Here is a 17110-nt window from a genome sequence, read left to right on the forward strand (position 1 = left end):
TGATATTAGTCTTTAAGGGTTTAAAGTAAACCATTAATCTTGTTGATAGGAGTTTCATACTTTGTAATAAAATAATCAGAACTGATGATTTCCCTTTAATTGGAAATTCTATGAAATTCATAACCATGTTTTTGATATTGGATTTTCTTTTCTGTAGCTCCTCAGTGGGGAACAGATGCTGTCCTCTGGTCAGACTTTTCTGGATTGCAGACGCCCTCCAAGATTCCACAGTTTTCGTGCAAGACATGTGGCAAGGTGTTCAGCCACAGGGACTCCCTCACTCACCATAGGAGCAGTCACCAGGGTCAAACAATTTGCCCTGTCTGTCAGAAAGTGTTCAGTAGAGTCTATACTATGAAGTACCACATGTCCACAATACACAAATTGAATTAATTATGTTCAATGTAATGTAATGTCCACTAGAAAAGCTAATGAACTTATTTTGGTGCAAGCTTTATATGTTGTGTTTCTCTTTTGTGCTTTAGACAGATTTTCTGTTTTATCAAAAATGGTTGTAAAATGTTTAGTTTTGATTAGAATGATATCACCAGATATCCCTGAATGTAGACTGAACGTTCTTCTAAACGCTGTGTAAGTGGTAATGTTATAGTGGTAGTGAGGATAGCATAATGTATAATTATTGCAGTTATCAAACGGAACAATTTTCATTCAATTGTAAGGTGTTACTCTGCGCTCATAGAGTGCATACAATTATTTGTGGTGTTATTTTATATTACTAAAGATGTTATAAGAATGACATACTTATGCATCTTGGGGTTCCTGTGAAGCTACGATATCTAAAAAGTTGAGTCAGAATGCCCTATGTACATGTAAATAGGCTATGGTGGGGTCAGCAAATCTTGCATGAAGATTAAGGGACTCCAATAAAGAAAGCGATATTCTTATTCCTGTCAGTTTGGTTGAAGGAGACCACTAATTAGATATACATTACTTCGTCATATTAATAACAGATATCTTCTGGATTGTGAAAAATAGTTATACACTTTATAAGTAGTCATTAAAAAAGGCTTTCTCTTTGGAGAAAAATAAGACTCTGCATATTTCATTTGTGAAAGTTGTCTTTAGTTCGTACATAAGAAGCTCGTGCTCCTTAATGTAATAAATTGCATGGAGATGGTAATTGTTCCAGGTATTTTGAGTAACTGAATGTTTCAGATATCAAATTCACATATTTATTTAATTGTTTAATGTTTGTTTCTGCCTTGTGTATATGATGCATCATTCATTGAATTTAATTTCTGTCACAGAACTACATAATGAATTTAGATTCTCAGTTGTTGTACTAACAAGGTCTTATTTCTGATTTGGGTGCTTTACATATAATAATGGATATGTTATTGAAGTGTTACAGTAATTAATTTTGCTGGGGTAAGATTCTGTACCTGCAGTTTTTATCTCTTACAATTTGCACATCATAGAGACAGCAAATGAAAGCACTTTGAAAACAGTAAAAGTATAGGCCTTGATGACTGATAATGACTACTTGTGTATGTATTCTACTGCCACTGCCTTTGCTTACAATTAATATGGAGAAGTATAGATGATTTTTTCTGTCTGTAGTTGCTCAGTGGTCATATGAAGATTCGGGTGCTCAGCTTCCACCAGTTCCTACGACATCTTCAGGCTCTCCAGCAAAATATGTGTGCAACGAGTGTGGCAAAGTTTTCAGCCGCAATGATTCATTTGCACATCACAAGAGTATCCATAAGGGACAAACTAGATGCCCCATTTGTCAGAAGTTGTTCTCTCGGAAATACACTATGATGTCTCATCTATCAATTATCCATGGCATTAAATATTAGCACAGATAATATTAATAGTTCATTTTATCAGCTGTGGGAAGTGACATTTCATTTAGTGTCTGTTAGTGAGAGCTCTATAGCTGTTACATATACGTGTAATTAATATGGAGTTCACCCCAGTGTGACTTATTGTGTGGAATATTGAGTGATTGAAGAAACATTTATGTACTAAAATGATTCTGTGAGTAGGACTTCACTATTGAGAGCATGTTTAGCAGTTACTTGAACATTTGAAATAAGAGATAATTATAAAGGTACAGAGAAAAGTGTAAATATGTGTAAAATAATTTTGTTGAAATAATATCTTTTAAGTTAATTGAATAAGTACTATATGAATTTCAATAAATATAATTCCATGTATAAATAGGAATTAATAAATCTCCATATATATTTTGGAACAGATCATGTATATTAATCTGTAATGAACAGCAATATTTATTGAAGTGTCACAGTAACTTCTTGATCTCAGTGTCTGCTTAACATAATTCGTGTTTTAAAAGTTATTTATGTTGTAATATTTTTCTTCCTTTAGTTTCCAAATGGAAAATGCAAGACAGCTGTGGTTGGTTGAGGGGGTCATCAGTACTCACTGCCCCAGCCCACCCTCGAATGTTTGTCTGCAAGCTCTGTGGGAAAAAATTTGGTCGTCATGATTCCCTCACACATCACAGAAGCTTCCACCAAGGACATACGAGATGTCCTGTGTGTCAAATGGTGTTTAGCCGTGTGTTTAGTCTGAGGCGTCACATGTTGACAGTCCACAAAATATTAATGAAATTACTATGAACAGCTTAAGACAATTGCGATGTCCAAGTTCATATGTGTTTGCTTTTGTAAGAATTAGATCTCAGCATCTGTAGTAAGTGTCATTAAGTTACTGAATGTTGGCCTCATATGGGAACTGCTAGACATTATTTTTTGGCCCGTACAAGTGTTAATCAATGCCTTGGAACTTTGGATTCTTCAAAAACAATAGGAGCAAAGCTGGTAATTTTTAATACTGTTTCTCAGAAGTGATTATGAAAAGACTGAGTTGAAGCGAATACAATATAGAGACCATGTTATTTTTGTGTGATATTATTTGCAGACTTATTCTTTCTGATCCACATGAACACAGCCTGTTTCTTTGAGATGCTCCTCTCTTTTCTTAGTCTCCATTTACTTAGTGCTTTCTTTCCAGTAGATGCTCCTGCATCTCCAGCTTATGGCATTTCTTTTTTTCCCATCCACATTTCATGCCAAGTTATATCACATTTAATTTAATTGTTCTAAAAAGAATCAAATCCAAAAATTTTCTATCCTCATGCCACTGTGGGAATGAAGTCCCTCAGCCAAGTACAGTAATTAACTTTAATCTTAATTGTAGTTTTTTCTGTATTTAATCAGAGGTGTAATGAAAACAGGCTTATTTGCATTCCTGTTAATTTTAATATGCAGATTGTAGTGGCCACGCGGTCTAAGGCATGAGCTGTCTTCCCTTGCTTGAATGCTGGGATCGTGGGTATGAATCCCACTCAAGGCATTGATGTCTGTATTGTGTGCCTTTATTCTGTGTTTGTGTTCTGTGTATACGTAGAGGCCTTGGGACAGGCTTATCCCCTCTCAAAGGAATCTTATCGACTGTACAGGATTAAGAAACTGAAAAAGTGGCCAAGGCCCAACAAAGGACTGTAGAGCCATTTTTTTTTTCACTTAGTGTGGGGTGGAGCCCAGCTGGGTCAATTGGGATGTTATGTCATGTAGTCTAGTAAATGATTTCCATCTACCAAACTACAGTGTGCCACATCTCAGAAGAATGCTGTCTTAATGCTATGATGAGACAAAATATTTCTTTTTCAGAATATACTTTAGGCACATTCTGTCATTGGGGTAGTGAACATAACCTTTGCTATTAATTTCCTTGCTGTGAAATACTGTGAACTATGAGTATACTGAGTATAAGTCTGAACTTGGCTGTAAGCCAGTGGCATAGTTGCTTGGAGAAAAATTGTTCATATTCATTTCTGTCAGAACTTCACATGTCATACCTTATATAGGTAGAAGTGTAAGTAAAAGTTAAGAAGTAGGTGATGTGGTGTTGTGACCAGAAGTGGGATAAATAATTGGGTGCAGATGTTCTCTTGTCTAGATTCAGTGGATTGGATGTTGAAGACCCATGCACATATGCCTCCTTACCAGTGTGAATTGTGTGGAAAAGCATTCCAGCAGCAGTGTTCACTGTCCGCACACAAGGGACTTCACAAAGGCAATACCTGTTGTCCAATCTGCCACACAGTCCTGAGCCGGAAATCCCATCTGTGGAGACATTTAAGGATGGTGCATAGACACTAGATAATTCTTCTTTCTGGAGCAACTGTTGCTGCAAAGAATGTATATTTATGCCACAGAATTTTGGAAAAAGACTATATATATATGTACACTATAAATATACAGATTAGCGACTTTCAAAGTACCCTTTAGCTTGTAATACCACACAAGTTATTTTAGTATAAACTCATTATATCAATTCTAAATACCATTCGTAAATTTGTATGTTTAGTATTTTACCTTGATTGCATGTTAATGCCCATGTATCGAGATAATTCATCAAATTTCACTGTAAAGTGGATGGAACTGTTTGCTTTGTATGTGGGGACAGCCAGGGTTTAAATCTGGACATAGAGACTAATAGTCTTGACTCACATTTTCATGGCTTTCCTTGGCCCATCTAGGCAGATGCTGAAATAGGCTGTGGCCACTTTGTTTCCCTTCCATTACCATGCATTGTGTGTTGATCATGAGATCATTTAGTGCTATATAATATAGGTTCTCCCAGAAAGGAATGCCTAGGGTTTAAACACCTGAAACTCAGGAACAAAAACGCATGTGATGATATTGGTACTTGCAGTGTAATTGTAAACTCAAACAGTTTCCCCAACAGAAGTTGCGTGCACAACCCAGCTGTAGTTAATTGACAGCAGCTTTGATTACCTGTTCAGCACAATCAGTACACAGTCTATCATACATCAAAAACCACAGATGATGTTATCATATGCAAAATTTATGCTTCGTCCAACATGAATTTAGTCTTTTCTCTTTGGTGAGGACATCATTACAAGCAGTTCTTTCCTAGACATGTTGAAAAAGTATATTCTTTCACAGCTTATTGACAATAACAATCTTATTCTCCAACCGGATGTTGCTCCTATTCATTTTGCTCACATTGTCCATGTCTGCTTGAACTTGAATTTCCCAGGTCAGTGATTGAGTGTCTACTGAATGAACTCAAGGCACGGGTCACTGCAGCTGTGTCAGATGTTACAAGGGACATGTTATAGTCTGTCACGCAGGAGATGTATGCAGAGCTACAGATGGCAGGCATTGTGAAGTTTCATGAACCTAACAGCTTTTCAACTTGTGTGTAATGAAAACTGTTTCAATTGATAAATAAAATGCTCCAAACAGGACCCTTGTCTGTTTTCATTTTAAAGCTGCAGGTGCCTGGCATTTCTTTTGGTAAACTCTGTATACTCAGTTGAAAGCATCATTGAATAAACCAAGAATCTGAGATATTCCAAGATAAGTTCTTCATTGGCTGTGTGCAGTTGTATGAAGCAGATAGAATCACTGCTACAGATGTGAGTTGTGTGGCAAGGTGCTGGAGCAGCGGTGCTATCTATATGTAAAGCCCTCACATGTTGCCCCATCTGTAACACAGTGTTCAGTCACATATTCAGCCTCTTGAGACATTAATTTATCTCTTTGTATGACGTGGGCAAATCATCTGAAATGCTCATGCAGTTTGTATGCAAAATAATGTATGAGCAGCTGCTTAAACTTTCATCTGACACTAAATATTAAACGTAATTCTGTGTTGTATCATCCAGTAACATTATAATATTATTACTATTATGTTTGATGTCATTTTTTACACAACAGTTCAGCAGTGTTTCATTATCATTCACAATATTGCCACTGTATACTTGTCGACACAAATATTTTGTTTGTGTGTGGTTCAGTCTTTATGTAACCATCATTGGGCACACTTAATTCATTGTGTAAGCTGGTACAATATGCATATTTCTAAAAATTGTCATGAAGGTTAAAATGCTTAAATATAATTCTTTGACATTAAAGTTAGTGTTTTCTTATTTTTATGGTTATAATTTGAATTTGGTATGATAGTGTTTTTGATGTTCTTCCTGGGTCTTATTTTTTGATTGAGGTCTTTGGTTTTTATGTTTTTCTTTGTTGCTATTAAGTACCTTGATGTTCATTGGTGAATGGGAAAGGATCTCAGTCTTAACATTGTAACCTTACTGAAGAATTAAAAAAAAAACATGTACAGCATAGTAGCCTAAGCATTGAATAAGTGTACCTGATAGTGATCAAATAATGACTTAAACATGTACAAACAAAATAACTTACTGTCAGAAAGTGTATAGGGATAGTATTATGAATGATAAATAGAAATTGCATAGTTATAGAATATCACTAAAGAGTTGTGTAAAAAGGACAGTGAACACAATAGTGATTATGAAACACCATTGTTAATTTTGTTTTGATAAATAAAGATAATTGATTTAGCCATATGCCAGTGTTTGTAAGACTTTTATTACTTATTTTCTCCTCCTATGGATGTCTTCATAATAGTTATGTGTACAATATTATTTATGTATGTAAAGAAATGTAAGCTCTGCTTGTATTTGTAGTAAGCGACAAATATTTCTAATACCTTCTACACTTCACTTGACTCTAATCGTTTGTATTTATTCAGTGCTCAGCATTAATAATAAGGGTCAGGGTCTTTGGACATTCGCCACCTTATCTCGACTTGTATTGTTTTAAATGAATATTTTGTAAAGTAATATGTAATATTCTCTTTTGCCCTAGAGCTGAAACGGGTGGGGGTTCCCAGGTCTTGGCGGGTACAGGGATGCAATTTCCCTGCTTCCTCAGGTTCAAGCCATCAGTGCACCATTTGTGGCAAGACATTTCTTGCTCGTGACTCACTGTATAAACATAAGAATATACATAAAGGAATGACTCAGTGTCCCGTTTGCCAAGCAGTACTGAGTCGGACCGGCAACATGAGACGGCACATGATAGCTAAACATGGTTGGTCTACATAATATTCAAAATTGTTGCTGCATCAGTCATTATCTCTCTGTCCATAGAGTCTCTGTGGCTTGTGAGTCAAGAAGAGTGGCAAGGCTTAGCCAGAGGAAATGTTGCAGACATTCATCAGTGCAAGATTTGTGGGAAGACTTTTCGAAATCGCAATTCTCTTTATCTGCACAACAATGTTCATAAAGGGAACACACAGTGCCCCGTTTGTCAAGCCGTATTCAGCCGGATAGATCACATGAAACGACACTTTGTTGCAAAACATCGCATTTAGTGTCTGTTACCCATATACTGAAGCAACCCAAATTGTTTGAATCTGTATTGTTTATGGTTTCTAAAATACATTTTTTTCTGTTTGTAGAGTATCTATTGGTGGGGTACCCCGGGGAATGGCAGGGAAGTATTCAACATGAGAATGGACATCGGTGCAAGATATGTGGGAAGACGTTTGCAAACATGGGGTCTCTTTACAAGCACAATAATGTACACAAAGGGAAGACACGCTGCCCAATCTGCAATGTTCTTCTTAGCCGCATTGACCACATGAAGCGCCACATGATAGCAAAACATGGATTGCTGTAGAGGACAGGAGCAGCTATTGATTTTGATCTCTTTCTATTTGTAGAGAGTCTGTGGGTGGGGGAACCTGGGGACTGGAAGGGCATTGCTGGACTGAACATTGTTCCCCTCGTGGATGGGCATCAGTGCAAGATCTGCGGGAAGAAGTTTCTAAACCAGGGTTCTCTGTATAAACACAAGGACGTGCACAAGGGCAAGACAAGGTGCCCCGTTTGTCAGGTGGTCTTCAGTCGGACTCTGAACATGAAAGCCCATATGAAGACAAAACATGGTTGGTCAGTTTTGTAAATGACTGTAATAATGTTTATGGGATTTTATAGTCTTACACATAAGGGGCATATATCTCTTGACCACTAACATAAGCAATGCAAGCTGTTGCTATGAAATAGATGAAAGTTTGATATATATGGACTGATTGATCTGAATATTCATGATTTGTTATGCGTTCTGTTTTCAAGAATCGGTGTATTGAATTTTTTATGAAAGAGTAATTCAGTGTGTTGTGGGCTTCCTTTATTGAAGCATTCAATTTGAATTTGATTTGTAAACAGAGTCATAAGTGAGTGCAGCACAATGCAGAAGTGTTATGGTGTACGTATAGTCCTGTATCTGTGTCAAGTTTGATTTCAAAGGAAATGTGCACTGTTTGTTTCGTGGTATCAAGTTCAGCCCCTCTCTGTCTGTTTGTAGATCCCCAGCAGCAGTGGGTGGGGGGTCCTCAGAGGGGTCCCCAAGTCAGTGAACGTCTGCAGTGCAACGTCTGTGGCAAGGTATTTCAGAACCGCAATTCCCTCTGTGAACATAAAAATGTTCACAGCGGGAAAACTCAGTGTCCTGTGTGCCATGCTGTCCTGAGCAGAATACGCCATGTCAGGCGACATATGATTACTAAACATGGGTGGTTACCATAATCTTAATCTCTTATAGTACGTGTGTGTGACATAATGCAAAGGCTTGTGATTGATACTACTTTGGGTTGCTTCACATATGGCTCAGTTTCAGATCAGTCATTCTGGAAGATTCAGTGCTAAATCAGTAGAACCTGAGTCCCCCCTTGATTAACTCTTTGAGCTCATATGATGGTATTGAATATCCTTTTTAGAACTGTAGTACAAAAATAAAAATTACATTTTGAAAACAGATTAGTTGAAATGTGACAGTTGAAGGGTTAATAGTTTTACAGTGCCTGGGCTTGGAAATGTGCATTTGACAAATATCGTTTATTGGACATTCTGACAGAAGTCTTACTGGAACATTTTCATCCCCTTGTATGCTACATGTTAAGGTATTACTAAGACAGGAGATATCTTCATAAGGCAGTCTAATATAAAAGTGTAACAATAAAGGAGAACACTTCTGCGTTACATATATGAATTAGTTGCATTTGTTATTTTTCTAAATGTTTTGTGTTTGCTACATTTTAAGTGAGAATGCTTGAATTTATGTAGGCAAGAGATGGTGGCCTTAAAAAGTGGTAATAACATATAGTACTTACGGTATTATAAATGATGCTGAAATTGGCCAGTGTCATGTTGGAAGATGTTGCTTGCAATGTGGATGGAATGTTTGCAGTGCATTGCAAGGAGTTATTCCTAAGTTTAGCCAAAGCGTGTGAGTTATTGCTCTATGTGTTGTCCTTGACATAGCCACATGAAAATGTAATGCCATTAGTTATGTGGAAGACAGTTAGGCTGTAGTCATAAGTTTTAAGGTGTTTACAGCACATGTAGGTCTTCTGGGTTGTAGCACACAATGTCTTGTGGGTGGATACTGATGTTTTGGAAGAATATGCTGCCTTCATCTTCAGGGTTGGAGTGTGTAGGGTGAGGAACTGATCCTGCTATACAAACAGGCCGCAAGCAGTGTGGTCACTGAAGCCTGAATTCCATTTCCTTTCACCTGGACCAGGCTGCATGTCTTTATCTTCCACCTTGACAACCTTTCTTGCAAACTGCCTGTATAATAGAACTGGTTCCTCTCCCTACACACTTTGACCCTGAAAACAGATGGCAGCATCCTCCACAGTGTCAGTCTCCATGTAGAATACTGGACAATGTCACAGCTCAGAAGACTTGAATCCAAGGACTATCATCCTTTTGAAATTTAGCAATCCTGAAAGCTTGGGGTACAGTTTAGGCATGCTCTTTCTCCAGATGTGACTTGTGCTATGCTCTTGGCACAGTGGTCTAGCTGTTGATGGAACACGTCATTGTACCACAGAGTTTATGGTGTATGTGAAAAAGATGAGCCCACAATCCTCTGCTTAGTCATGCCAATCTGTAGATGATATAAAAGAAATTCNGTCTTACAAATCTTGAACAACCATTCACAGTGAATGAGCTCATTTTTGCACAGGCTGGTGGTAACAGCTCTTCCATGACATGCATATAATAAAACAGTCACATTGCGAGTGCTTTGGGGCAGTCACATTCACATTGTCATTGAACATTTTCACAGGCTTGCAGATAACTGATTTTGTTAGTGTGCTATGACATTCAGATTAACAGCAAACATGATTTTGCATTGTTTTAAGTAACTAACCTTCCAGGCAACATTTTACAATGGATGGGGCATGCACATCAAGTTCCAGTTTTGTATACTCTGCTGCAGCTCTGTGGATGTGTTATGTTTGCCTGCTGCTGTTATTAGATGGTGTTATCAGAGAATAATGTATGCTGTTACCAATTTTTGTGGTTGTGGTGTAGCCCTACCAAGAATTATTAATATTCTCAAGTGTTCTCACTTGAAGTAATCCTTCTGCAGAATATATTAATTTTTCTTAAATGAAGGCTGATTGTCAACTGTTTGAAGCATAGTCCTTTCTATGTATACAGCCAGCTTTAACAGTAAAGAGCTCTGCATTTTGGGCAGTATTTATTTATAGGTTTCATATGATTCTCAGAATAAACAGTGCTAATAAGCAGTTGGTTGTTATAACTGATATGCAGTGCTTTCTGTGAGATAGAAACAGTATTTGAAAATGTTATTGAGAAGTTGCAAACCCCATGTATTTGTATCAGTTTATGTACAGTACATCATACATTTTCATTCTTTTTAAGTGAGCATGCATTCTTTTTGCTCATTAGCAACATTGGGCTCTTGTAACGCAGGCCCACAGTTAAAATAGTGTATGCTTCACTTTTAGTAAATAAAGTGTATGGTATTATATACATGTACAGCCACAGAATATAGCAGAATCGTGTGAAATGTAAACATTAATTGTAATTTCAGTTGACATGTTTTGAATTAATTGACAACTGGTGAATTTAAACACAATTCGATATCCATGGCTAATACATAATACTGTTAGGCATTACTTAACCCACTGGTATATGGATAGTTTCCCTTGTATTTCAGTCACAAAATATCTGCCATGTTGAAGAGGTTGTTATTTTGTTGTTTCATGTATAATTGTTCTTTTTGCTAATGTTTTACAAGTCTGCAGTTTAAGTACCTTTGCCAGTGTGTTAAGTTTTTCTGTGGACTGGTTAACCTTGTTACACAGTGTTCTGTTATCGCATTACAACAAATATTGCACAGAAGGTGGTCTTTGTCTTGTATTCCCTTGTGTCATTGCTGACACTCGTCATGGAGTAATAAGTTTCAAGAGAAGTTTTTTTAAGTATTTAGGATATATAATTTATTTTTAATTACCATACTGAAATTTGCCATGTTTTATGTGGAGAAGATTTATCTTAGTAGGTTCTTGTGTGTAAGTGTTCATTGCCTGTACTTGTTCCATAAATTGTGACTTGGTTTGTGCAAGCCAAAACTTAGCTGTCCAGATTCTGTAATTGTCTGGTAAGAGTTGTGTTTGATTATTCTTGTTTGTCACAAGCTCATGTAATTTGAAAATTTATAAGTATTTCAAGAATAAATTATTTTTGACACTTAATGTTGGGTATGAAAACATTATCACGTGAAACCCATGATCTTTTCCTTGTGGATAAATCACCATCATTCTTGTTATCACCATATTTATATTTGTTCCCATGTTAATAATACTTGCATTTGATCTCAGATCTTTCAGTGACACATTCCACACTCCATAAAACAAGTTGATTTGTCTCTCTTGTTGAAAACTGTGAGAGAAATGTATGAAATGTGAAGTTCTCATGGCAGTGGGTATTAAGACTGGTCTTTTGGGATGTGATGTCATGTAATTTATTTACCAACATTTTGGAGGAACAACCTGGTGTCTCCATTTTTAGGACCAGATTTCAGTTCAGTGTTAGTACTGTACTTTTCTTCCTTACATGGATTTCCATCCCTGAAGGACCATGATCGTAATGATTGAATTGTTATTAATCTATGTGGTCTAGTGGTCAGAGTTCCTGGCCACTGATCCAGAGGTCCCGGGTTCGATTCCCGGCGCTGCCAGAGAAGTAGTGGTTCTGGAACGGGGTCCACTCAGCCTTGTGATGATAATTGAGGAACTATTTGAAGGAAATAGTGGCTCTGGTCTAGAAAACTAAGATTAACGGCCGTGGGGATATGTTGCGCTGACCAAATGACACCCTCTATCCACTAAAGTTGGCAATAACTTCGCCGACAAATGGCAGTCGCTCGGTCGGTGTAGTTTGCTTGCAGACTACAGGCCTCCGAGTTTTTTTGTATGTTTGTGTTAAGAGCAGTGAACTTTAAAGTAACTTTTAAAATGTTTTGTTTGAAATCATTGTTCATGACACCCACATTTTTACAGTTAACATGAATTGTATTCATCTGAGCCTGGGTATTCAAAATGTGAATATTCATAACCATTATCCTCTTTCTTTGACACTGCAGCTATCTGGGACCATTGCATTGCCTCTAACATCACATTACAGGCAAGCATATGTACAGAGTGAAGGTGGAACCTGTGATTCCCAATATTTGAATTGCATAAGACCCTGTGGCAGTGTGTGACAGTTTCTGTGATTTTTCTGAAGACAGGTGCAGAAAAGTACAAAATACTAAAAACTGCATTTGTAGATGAAAATGTCAACCATTTGAAACCATTTCATTGGTTGGCTCTCTCAAAGTGAATTTTTGGCCAAATACAGTATTGTGCTTGTTCTCAGCACTCACATTCACCAGACTAAACTAAACCAAGAATCTGAAAAGAAAGATACTTGTCAAACACAGAGATCATTCAGAAGTGCTTAATAAAAATCAAACGCTGCCTTTAAGAAGAGTTCTGGAAATGCTTACATGGTAGGACTGGTATTAGAATCACTGCAGATGAGAATACTTTCAGAGGAAAGTAAATGGAATTAATTGTTCTGAGCTTTAGTATAATCTCCATAAAATTATGCAGTGAACTTTTTTATCTATCTTCATGTTTGTGTATGGTCCATTGTAGCCTTGATTTTACCAATCTGAGAATTAAGCAGGGCTGTCTCAATTGTGAAATTTTATCAGTCATAATTTGTCCTCTCAAAATAAGAAAGTTTACCAGATTCCAAAGAATCGCTTGACATCAGTGGTTTCTGGTTTACAACCACTAAATTCAATTCTGCAAGTACAACATGTCAGTTGGTTGCATGTTCTGTATTCCAGCCTCTCCTCTGGGTTGTGAACCTTATGACATGTTATTAAAATTTATACATTTTACACTTTGCCATATCATCAACGTTGTCATTTCCATTTCTTTATTTATTATTTAAAACTTCATTGTTTTGAGGAATGTGTCTTTGATTCCTCAGAAGTCTGGAGAACACCTAGAGTTCATGGCGGATTTAATTATTTTATTCCTATCGAAGCACTGTAACTGCTGGATTTGTGATTTATGTATTTGTTCTCTCCAGAATTGACCCACGTGATGCTTCCTACGCTTGTTGAGGGGAGAGAGAAGCCAATTCGATTTCAACATAGGGCCTCCTATTCTTGCAACGAGTGTGGTGCCAAGTATGTCCACCGCACTTCCCTCTACTCACACTTAAGTGTCCACAGGAATGCAACCAAATGTCCAGTGTGTAATGTGGTTTTGAGCAGAAAGAATTACCTTCGTCAACATCTCAGGATTATACACAAGCTTGATTAGGTTGACATTCAGAGTAAGTTGTGAATGTGCTATGCCCTTCCTGCTTCATAACCTGTCACTTTATGTTATGTGCTTGGGTTTTATGTGCCCTTCTGTACACATCAATGCAGAAATGTTCACAAGAACTTGTGTTTGTATTCTTTTCTTCAGCATCTGCTTATATTAACAACTTAAATCGTTCTTTACTGAATGCAGTGTGGAGCCAAAGGACTTATTTTAAGGTGGACGCCATGATTCTCAGAGCTTACAAGCAGCTGTTGCAGGGGTGTTAAAGTTCTCATTGTTTAAGAGTAAACTTATATTTCTTCAGAGGTTCTAGAAGCACCCAAGCTTGATTTATGCTGGCATTTATGTAGGATTTTCTTAATTATATTGATTTCATTTTAAATGCAAGACAAGCCTGCCTCAGTGATGTGTACTATGACACTTTACTGCTACAACAAGCTTCGTTTTGACATTCGGCTCCAAGGAGTTAATCTTAAGCATGTATTCTCTGTGCAGTGGTTAATAACTTGATATTTTCTTCCTAGGTGAAGGCAGACTGGGCATGCACAACATCACTTGACGTCCATATGTGTGTGACGCATTTGGGTTGCCATATACAAAACCAGTACTTCACTCTGTTCACATTGGCAAGTTTAATCATAGTGAAACTGCGTGTCTCATTTGCAACAAAGTGTTTAGTCACAAGTATCATCTGTACCATCACTTAAAAAATATTAATGGAATTTTGGAGGGACATCCGTAGTTGGACGAGAGTAGATTGAATTTGGAAAATATATACTTTGTAATCTGTCATTTGGTTCAGAATCTCTATTTTCCCATGTGTCAGAATTTCCAGCAATTAAAACACATGAACTTGTAAATTTTCCTAATCTCTGTACATGAAATGTGAGTCACTCTCTCTAAATGAAGAACATGGATTGAAGATGTTTGGAACAGGGTGCTGACCTGAATGCACAAACGTGAGATGGAAGGTGGGGGAAATAAGAGGAGGCTAAAGCAAATTACATGGTGAAAAACTTTGAAATACATGCTCTTTGGCTCATACTTTTGCGAGTATTGAATCAAAATTGATGATTTGTTGGAACCTGTGGCACACACTGTGGAAATGAGAAATTTATAAAACAAAAATTGGAGTCAGGAAACCTTAAATGAAAAGGCTGTGTGGGAGACCTAAGCACAGGTAGTAGGGTAACAGAATGCATTTTTGAGTGGCAGCATATGAAGGTAATGACAACATTGAATTGGCTAAATACAGGTTTCAGTTTCTAGTCTTTGTTAATATAATAATGAACTCAGGTTTCTAAAGAAAAGGGAGTTTCATGACTTAGTAAATGTTAACTTCTCATGAAGGGCCATTATAAATTTGGTTAATTAGTCAGTAGTGCTGTGTTGTAATGGTATTTAAAGTACTGCATCAGTTTGTGTGTGATACAAAGAATGGAGATAAGTTATATGTTAATTGAGCTGTTCCTTGTTAAGTGATTAATTTATGTGAAAGAATTTGATTAGTTTAAAATTCTAGTAATTATCTTTTGAGGAATGCCAAGTCATCCTGGTAATTATACTGTGTTTTCAGTATTGTGAAACATATCAGACTGTGTTGCGTGCAGTACGATGGGGTACCCAAAAGAAACCGAACTAATTTTTTTTTGTGGGCAGAGCTTTTGTAGTACCGCGTTTTGCCGCTATGAGCGCATAGAGCTAACATTCCTGAGTCTATAAGCCAACTACCGTTGCTTCAGAAGGTAAGGACTAGTTTCGGCAGAGTTTATAGTGACAACTGTTTTGTGTGATCATCGTTTTTGCAATAGCTAATTTTCGTGAACAGCATGCGGCGGTGAAATTCTGCTTTTTACTCGGGAAAAGTAGAACAGAAACTCTTGAAATGTTAAAAACGGCATACAAGGACGATGCTATGGGGAAAGCTCAAGTGTTTGAGTGGTTTTCCCGTTTCAAAAATGGTGAAATGTCAATTGATAACAAACCTCGTTCTGGTCATCCTTCCACAGCCCGAACACATGAAAATGTTGAAAAAATTCTTGAAATCATCAAGGAAGATCGATGACAGACCATTGAACAAATTGTGGTGCTGTCTGGAGTGACTTGGAGCTCAGTTCAGCGAATTTTGACAGAAGATTTGGGAATGAAAAGGGTGGCTGTGAAATTCGTGCCACAACTGCTGACTGCTGAAAAAAAACAAGGTCGCGTGGAAGCATGCTGTGCTTTGAAAGAAGAGTCCCGAAATGATCAAAACTTTTTTTTGTTTCTCGAATGAAAAGAGACATGAAAGGAAAGCGTTTTGCTGAAGTTGCTGAGGTGAAGGAAAAAACGACGGAGGCGCTGTCAAGCATCTCAAAAGATGAATTTAGACAATGTTTTGAAAAATGGAATAAAAGACTAGACAAGTGTATTAGTGTAAGTGGAGAGTACTTTGAAGGGGATTGAAGGTTTGTGCTTAAAATTTGAATAAATAAGTTTAAAAAAAAATAAGTTTGGTTTCTTTTGGGTACCCTCTCATATATTAATATTACTGGAATGCTCATTGAGAATCAAAAGGGAAGTCTTTATCATTTGTTGCATAAGCTTTTATACAGTTATCGTCCACTGCTATTGCCCATATTCCTTTCCAGTTCTTCATATTATTGAATGATATGTCAAGACTAATGTTTAATGGCATCTTTATACAGTATAATACATTTCACATATCCGCATCAACATATTATCAGTTTATATATATTGGTTGAGTATTAATATAAATGTATGTAAAACTGCATTTCTTAGCTGATATGATAGCAACATATTAGTGGCTATTTTAAAGGTAATGAAAGATGGCAAATAAAATTTAATTCTTTAAATAAGCAGCTGTTTTCTTCTTTACAAGACCTGTCCTGTGCACCACATAGGGAAAGCAAAGCTCTCACATTGAAGGAACAGATACCATCATGTTTTATTCAGCTAAACAATACAGACTGCCTTGCTCATTTATTAGAATTAGCCACCTGCTCTGTTTTATGGATATCTTGGTTCGTGTGTGCATAGTTGGTTATCACTATAATACCATGCTTACCATACTTCAGTAGCCCTAGTATCACTTGCACCCCAGAAGTTCTTGTGTTTCCCACTCTTCTGTAACTGATGGCAGGGAATTACAAAAACTGAATTTTGGATGGCCTCCAGTGGTATCGTGTTCGTATGAAGATTCATTGAAGCAAGTTCAGCAGATCTGGAGTTGAAACATGCAGATAGACTGACAAACATGGCCATCCCTGTGTTCTTTCTCTTCTCGTTCATTGTACATAGAATGCAAGGCAAGGTGGCAAATAAGTGCTGTATAAGTATGTGTGTGATCAGACTAATCCTAAATATGGCTTCATTACAGGCATATGATAGGCTTTCTTTACAGTATGAGGATGAGGTGTATTTTATCTGAGATAATTTCATGTGGAAGATGTATTGCATGGGCTCCTCTCTGAAATATTACTTTGACAGGTTTCTGATATTGTACTCATTCTCTGAGCAAAAAATATTCAGTGTGTCAGCATTATTTATTTATCTTTTGAGCACAGATTCAGAG

General features: G+C 37.0%; 1 protein-coding gene and 1 long non-coding RNA gene across 18 annotated transcripts in view; both read left to right on the plus strand.

Annotated features, from left to right (window-relative positions):
• LOC111867987 (protein abrupt) overlaps nucleotides 1–17110 on the plus strand; it is a 203956-nt gene that overhangs the window by 148174 nt on the left and 38672 nt on the right. Inside the window, exon 6 of one of the 17 annotated variants that reach the window (XM_033752878.1) lies at nucleotides 6696–7281. The exons of 13 other annotated variants lie outside the window; for them this stretch is intronic. In XM_033752878.1, coding sequence (XP_033608769.1) covers nucleotides 6696–6934 — 239 coding nt within the window. In that variant the 3' untranslated portion in view covers nucleotides 6935–7281. 3 more of the 17 variants (XM_023858279.2, XM_023858281.2, XM_023858285.2) reach the window with 3 other exon arrangements.
• LOC111867989 lies at nucleotides 9817–15219 on the plus strand. The gene is made up of 3 exons (XR_002843436.2): nucleotides 9817–11220; nucleotides 13295–13543; nucleotides 14061–15219. It is a non-coding gene; the product is annotated as an uncharacterized LOC111867989 (long non-coding RNA).

Source organism: Cryptotermes secundus, unplaced genomic scaffold (genome assembly GCF_002891405.2).
Source record: "Cryptotermes secundus unplaced genomic scaffold, Csec_1.0 scaffold508, whole genome shotgun sequence".
Lineage (NCBI taxonomy): Eukaryota > Metazoa > Arthropoda > Insecta > Blattodea > Kalotermitidae > Cryptotermes > Cryptotermes secundus.